At 46.7% G+C, this 6,869-nt stretch overlaps 1 protein-coding gene across 4 annotated transcripts; it reads left to right on the top strand.

Annotated features, from left to right (window-relative positions):
* The first annotated feature begins 200 nt into the window (after positions 1 to 200).
* Oard1 (O-acyl-ADP-ribose deacylase 1) lies at positions 201 to 6,869 on the top strand. Of its 4 annotated transcripts, none has more exons than XM_038341344.1 (6): positions 201 to 310; positions 981 to 1,057; positions 1,417 to 1,561; positions 3,804 to 3,862; positions 4,804 to 4,916; positions 6,251 to 6,869. In XM_038341344.1, exons 2-6 carry the CDS (start codon positions 1,019 to 1,021, stop codon positions 6,351 to 6,353), a joined length of 459 nt encoding a protein of 152 aa, XP_038197272.1. In that variant the 5' UTR covers positions 201 to 310; positions 981 to 1,018; the 3' UTR covers positions 6,354 to 6,869. The 4 variants fall into 4 exon arrangements, with proteins under 4 accessions (XP_038197272.1, XP_038197270.1, XP_038197269.1 ...); XM_038341342.1 differs by having other exon boundaries at positions 301 to 439; positions 984 to 1,057; XM_038341341.1 differs by having other exon boundaries at positions 301 to 439.

Genomic DNA, 6,869 nt, shown 5'->3' with positions numbered 1-6,869 from the left:
TCGCTTCTCAAACACTGCCCTGAGTGGTGTACCACGCAAGCGCTAGTACGCCCTTTTTTTTTTTTTTTCCTCCCCCAACTGTGAACCCATTTCTAAGCGGCCACCGGGACACACCCCCTGAGGCCAAATGCGCAAGCGCTCCTCTTCTTAAGGCGGGGTCGGCTTCTTGGTACGCACGCCTGAGCGGCGGCGGGAGACTACCGAGTTTACCGCCGGAAATTCTGAAACCTTTACCATCGAGAGCGGGCTCGGGTAGCTAGCTAGAGAGTCTCACTTCCGCCCCGTTAAAGGGTGGGGGCCGCCATCTTGGGTGCGTGCAAAGTCCTTGGCGGGATTGGTTCCGCGCGCGGGCTCTTCTGTAACTCCCCACCTACCAGGGTTTCATCTCAGACACTTCCCTGCGTGCGGGAGGGTCTGCTGACGGCCGATTCCTTTGCAGGTGAAGGATGGCTCCCGCCCTCTCCTACGGGATCTCAGGGTTGGAGGAGAGGATGGGTAGCTTGTTGCAGACTTCCTGCACCTCTAGGAGAGGTGATCTTTCACTGAGAGGCTGTCCTCTCCGCCTGCGCTCAGCACATCTTAGTTCGGTTCACACTGATTGCAGCTCAGTGGAACTGTGGCAAAGTCCCTCCTATTTTATTCTAAGCCGTATCCTCTGGGAAAATACCGGACTCGGCTAAACCCATCGTGCTAGGAGAGGGTTTGGAGTAAGGAGGTGTGTCTTGGGACCTCCCTCCTGGAAAGCTGGTCTGTGTTGCCTCTTAAAGGCTGAGTGAACTCGCATTCAGAGGTACAAGTAGAGGAGGTGGGGGAAACTAAGTGGGTTGGCTGGTCTGTGTTGCCTCTTAAAGGCTGAGTGAACTCGCATTCAGAGGTACAAGTAGAGGAGGTGGGGGAAACTAAGTGGGTTGGCAGGGTGATCTGAACGTGCTGTGTTCAGGCTGCCTGAGCGTTTTTTACTTGTTTTTCCTTTTTATTAGCAGAAGAAACTCTTAAATTCTGGAAATAGCGACTTAGCATGGCCGGCCACCTTAATGAAGATCCAGAAGGAAGTCGAGTGCGTGACTGCTATTAAATTTATCGGTGAAGTGAAATTCAGAATAATTGAGGTCAAAAGCATAAACACTTTCTAATTAAACCAGTAATTGGATTGTCGCACCCCCCCCCCGCTTGTTTATTTCTAGCTGATTTACTTAGGAAAGGCTAATACAATCTTAGCAGAGATCATCCGTCACTTTCCCTTTATAGAGGTTTTTTTTTATGGTGGTTAATTCTGTAAAATAGGAAGGTTTGAATTCAATTCCGAGTGGTGGAGAAGCAGGAAAGAGGCGGGGCAGGGGGGTTCTACTGAAGATCTGAAAGGAGTAATCTTTTTCTGTTTTTAACAAACGTGTTCTTTCCCTTTGCACGTTTTAGATCACTTACGTGAAAGGAGATCTTTTCGAATGTTCCAAAACCGACTCTCTAGCCCACTGTATCAGTGAGGACTGTCGGATGGGTGCTGGAATAGCTGTTCTCTTCAAGAAGAAATTTGGAGGGGTGCAGGAACTGTTAAACCAGCGTGAGTTCTGAGTTTCTATCACAGCCTAGTTCGTCCTGGTGGAGCATAGTTTGCTCTTCATTGTACCCTGTTTACTTGTGTGTTCAAAGAGATTTCTCACTGAGTACTTTTAACTTTTTCTCACAAGAATGGCCTCTGGTTTGGATCTTTACCACACCAAATCAGAGTTCTTGTAAAAGTTTCCAGTCTCTCTGTCGTGTGTGTGTGTGTGTGTGTGTGTGTGTGTGAGAGAGAGAGAGAGAGAGAGAGAGAGAGAGAGAGAGAGAGAGAGAGAGAGATCATAGTGTGCAGATACATGTGTGGAGGACAGAGGTTGATTCTATCTCTCTTTAAGCATAGAGCTTGCCCATTTAGCTCCATTAGCTGACCATCTGGTCCCTGGCACCTTCCTATTTCTATTTTTCCAGTTTGGGGTATACAATGTGTACCCTGACACCCAGGTTTTATGTGGACACTAGAGATCAAACTCAGATTCCCATGTTTGTGCAGTAAACACTTTACTGATTAATTCATCTCCCAAATACTCAAAAATTTTTCCTTTCTAATTTTTCACTTCTCTCAAACCTTAGCTGAAGGGCTTTTCAAATTCCGTATGTATTGCTTGGAAGTCAAGATATGAAGCATGATAAACAAAAACAGAATTGGGTTCAACCTGAAGGTCAGAAAAGCAAAGCAGCCAGCCACTGGCTCTTATCTCTGCCTCAGTTCGAAATAGCGATCCTGCCTCCAGGGATCTCAGAATGAGGCTGAGCTGTCTCCTCCGTTTTTATAATCCTCTAGTTCTGGGATTAAAGCGTGTACCACTACTGCCTGTTTCTTTGGCAAACTGGTGTGGCTACTGGGATTAAAGGTGTGTGTCATTGCTGCCTGGTCTGTAAGGCTGCCTGGCCAGTGTGGTTGTTTTACTTTTCTGATCCTCAGGCAAACTTTATTTATTAAATACAGTGAAATGCCAATACAAAGATCCTGTACTAAATATTCTTCTATTTGTTCCTTCTTTAAAGCAGAGGCTTACTGTGTAACCTGGCACCTGCTGAGTAACCTAAGCTGGTCTTGAACTCCAAGCAGTCGTGGCTCAGTCCTAAATGCTGCTGACATTACAGGCATGAACCACTGCACCAGACTTTCTCAGCTTATTCTTCAAAGAGTAGTTTGTACTGGGAGTGTATCAGACACCTTTAACCCAGTGATCAGGATATTGGGGGGCGGGAGGGCGGGGAGTCACTGAGTTCAGGACCAGCCTGGCCTACAGAAACGGCTTCTTCCCAGACCTCCAGCACTCTGCCAGTGGCTTTGAATAAGAATAGTACACCTGGAGCCTCTGAAATAATTTCTCAGCCCACATTTTAGGCCCATCCCTCTTCTGAAGAGCCACCTTTTCAGACTTGTAAGATAATAATCAAGGACCTTAAGAAATGTTTCTTATAGCTGGGCAGGCAGCTCTCTGTGAGTTCAAGGCCAGCCTGGTCTACAAAGCAAGTTCCAGAACAGCCAAGGCTACACAGAGAAGCCCAGGAGGTGGGAGGATGTTCCTCATGTTTAATACAGCACTGTGAAAGGTCACTGTTGGGATGGGGGACAGGGTGCCGTCTTGTAAAGGACTTGCTGAACAAGCCTGAGGGAGTGAGCTCCATCCCCGGAACCCATGTATTTTATTTTTTAAAGTTAAGTACAGACATATTTTCTCCTTCCTGGAGAGGTGGAGGTGAGTGAGTCTCTGAGGCTCACTGGCCAGTCAGTTAGCTGATTCAGGGAGCTCCAGTTTCAGTGAGAGACCCTGTCTCAGAGAGAGAGAAACAGAGAAAAAAAATTAAAATATAAGATGATGTGTGTAAGTTGGGGGTAGGGGGTTCTGGAGAGATGGCTCAGTGATTAAATGTATATAGTGCTTTTGAATAAGACCTGAATTTGATTCTTAACCTACACATTGAGTATCTCATAATTGCTGTAACTCTGGTCCCCGAATCTCTGGCCTCCACAGGTACCTGTACTTAGGTGCACGCGCGCGCGCACGCACACACAAAGATCTTATTAAATAAACATGTTTGACAGATTTTGAATGGTGGCACGTTCTAAGACAATTTCAAAACAGTTAACATTAACATTTTTCAATGGATAGGTGACAGTGCATTTGAAATTTGGATAGTAATACTCAGGTCTATGGGAATTTTTTTTAGCTAAGTGTGGAGATGGATGTTTTGGTTTTCTTTTTCCTTTTTACTATTAAATAACTTTTTCTTAGAAAAGAAGTCTGGAGAAGTGGCTGTTCTGAAGAGAGATGGACGATATATATATTACTTGGTAAGATGGGGCCAAATCTTCATCTTGTATAGATTGGCAAATAGACTTCCATGCGTTGATCACGATGCTCCATCAGAGACAGTAAAGGATGCCAAACAGCTTCCACTTTGACACCAGCTCAGCTCCAGAGGAGCTGGCTGCTTGGAGCACTGAGTTAGGTATATCAGGTTATGCCGCAGCTCCGGCGGGAGGCTCTTGTGCTGTCTACCATAGGCCTGTGGTCTAAGAGTGGCAGACAGGGAGGCCCACTGCCCTTTCTCAGTCACAGTGAAAGGACACCTTGTCTCGAGAGAGTTCCCTGAGGAACTCATCTTCCCTGTCCACTGCAGAGCCACAGAATGTCCTGCCTTCTCCTGCCTGCTGTGGGGATGTGGGATTTTTACCTTCCACACTATCTTTGGCCCCAGAAGAGGTGTGGCTTCCTTACAGCCTGCAGGGGCAGTTTAGAGCCAACCCACTTCAAACCTTTTCTGGTCAGCATGCAGAGTCGGGTGACACACTGACCCAAGAGTGCTGTCCTGAAAGCCAAGAATGATTTTCCATTGGAAGAACTACCTCTCGCTGCTGCTTTTGTAGAGAAACAAAAAGGAGGGAGTGTGATTGCGTAATGAACAGTCTTGGAGGGGCGCTACTCGAGCAGTATGGGCACCTTGGCGCAAGTGTGTCACTTACCTGGCACAGATTGCAGTGCCTCGCTTAAGCATGGCAACAGGCACAGCTTTCCTGTGTCGTGGTTTTCCTTGTCACACAGCAGAGTGTTTCTCAGTCATTGGTGGGCTCTCCTGTGGCTGTAGGACACTGTCATCCCTGCTCTAGACGAATTCAGGGATTAATCGTTTATTCTTTCAGGTTGAGGATGTAGAGCAACCTGGTGGCTTCCTCATTGACACTTTTTTGGGGGTGGAGCTAATGAGAGTTTGAATCCTTCCTTTTGTGTCCAGATTACAAAGAAACGGGCCTCACACAAGCCAACTTACGAGAACCTGCAGAAGAGTTTAGAGGCTATGAAGTCCCATTGCTTGAAGAATGGAGTCACTGACCTCTCTATGCCCAGGCAAGGAAATGGAAGACTGAATTGGTTGATGAGGTTTGGTCTCAGAACTCCCTTCCTATTGGCTGTGAGGCCATAGCACAGCTGTTTTCTAGCTTGAGTTGAACGACTCAGTGAGTAATGAGAGGCATTCACCTGCCTCAGCTCCTCTGTGGGGAGCGTCCTTGGTGTTCAGACACAGCTGTTGAATTCCTGAGTTGTGTTAAAGCAGTGTCCTCTCCTCTTGAGGCCGTGGAATCCCAGAACGGAGACTGAGCCATAGCGCCTCCCTCCAGTTGACTTTGTTCCAGGAAAGCTGTCAGTGCTCTTGCCTTTTATGCTTGCGTGCCTGCTTGCTGTTCAGTGGGTGACAGGCAGGACCTGTCCCTGCTGTCCTTTTGAGGACTTAAATGACACTGGATATCCAGTGGCCCGTTGCTTCCTCGGGAACTGGTCCGTACCCTTCTCTCTCTATTACCCTAGTATTCAGTCAGTGCTGACTAAGCTCAAGTGACTTTGGGTGTGACTATAACATCAATTCTTTTTCTTTGTTTAATGTGCATTAGTGTTTTACCTACATGTATGTCTGTGTGAGGATGTCAGGTCTCCTGGAACTGTAATTACAGTTGTGAGCTGCCATGTGGGTGCTGGGAATTGAAGCTGGGTCCTTTGGAAGAGCAGTCAGTGCTCTTAACCACTGAGCCATCTCTCCAGCCCATCATCCTTCTTTAGTATACTCAAGGCTTATGTATCAGAAACTTTTTTTAAAAAAAAATCGCTATTCTTGCAGAAGTTGTCTTGCTATCATATGAAATTGGCAGTTTTGAGCTTCCCTTTGTCCCTAGGGCAGGTGAGGATCAGTACAGTGTCGCAGACTTCACTTGGGCCACAGCCAGCATTCTGGGCGTCCCGGTGTTTGCTTCCTTCTGCAAAGGTCCTCCTCTCCCTTGCATCCTCCTTAGCATTCCACTGGTGCAAGTGTTTTAAATGTACGTACATTTTCCATCCACTGAAGTTTCTCTTCATCAGAAGTGGGTAACTGAGCTAGTGACCTTGTGCCAAAGAGTGAAATAATTGGAAAATAATGAGAAATAATTGGAAAGCAAAGAGATATGATGGCTGCCTAAGAACTGTCAAGTGGCTTCACAATAGGAACTGACTATAGATTCTTCACTGTGGCTGCCTGCACATGGGAGCCCAGAGAACTGTGCTTTGGATAGAGCCCAAAGAAAGAGGGAAGAAGGGGCAGTCTCCTAAATATGTCTGTCACAACCAGTGGAGGGGTTTGTTTGGTTGGTTTTCAGACTTGAAACCAAAAGACCAGGAAAAGATAAGATCTTTTTTTGTTTTGTTTTCAGGATTGGATGTGGTCTGGATCGTCTGCAGTGGGAAAATGTATCTGCGATAATCGAAGAGGTGTTTGAGGCGACAGACATCAAAATTACTGTGTATACACTCTGAGCAGATGGAGATTTGGGATGAGCTCACCGTCTTTGTGTCATCTCTACTTTGCTGTAGGACTGAGCAACTGTAGGGCCTCAAAATGGGCAGAGGACAGTATGTGAGGGAATCTGTGTCACAGGCCAGATGTGGGATTCTGCATTCTAAGATTGGAGGGCACTATGCCCGAACAGTGTGGGAGGAGGCTGAGGCCTGTAAGCAGGCCAGGAAACCAGTTTAGTAAGCCCACCTGACCTGTTTGCTTGTCCACTACTGGATTTGTTTGGCTGGCCACTAGGTGGCAGCATTGATTCTAACTCTCTTGTTTTTAACGGGAAATTGTGGGAGACTTGGTAAACTGCTGAGATTCTTTGGTGTCTTGTGTTTGTGCACTTGGTGCTAGTCTGATTCATCAAAGTCATCCTAGGGAAGGAAGGATTGTGCTTGTTTTGTAGTCACACATGTAGTTCTCCACGGTCACAATGAGCTTATTGGGACAGGGTTGGAACAATAAACCTTTCTGTTGGAGTCACTGAA

This window comes from Arvicola amphibius, chromosome 9 (genome assembly GCF_903992535.2).
Source record: "Arvicola amphibius chromosome 9, mArvAmp1.2, whole genome shotgun sequence".
In the NCBI taxonomy this organism is placed as follows: domain Eukaryota; kingdom Metazoa; phylum Chordata; class Mammalia; order Rodentia; family Cricetidae; genus Arvicola; species Arvicola amphibius.
This window is presented reverse-complemented; position numbering and strand designations above follow the sequence as displayed.

Coding starts and splice junctions, on each gene's coding strand:
- Oard1 (XM_038341344.1), top strand. CDS start 1,019: ATGGCCGGCCACCTTAATGAAGATCCAGAAGGAAGTCGA. Junction 1,562..3,803: donor GCAGGAACTGTTAAACCAGC/GTGAGTTCTGAG, acceptor ACTTTTTCTTAG/AAAAGAAGTCTGGAGAAGTG. Junction 3,863..4,803: donor GACGATATATATATTACTTG/GTAAGATGGGGC, acceptor TTTTGTGTCCAG/ATTACAAAGAAACGGGCCTC.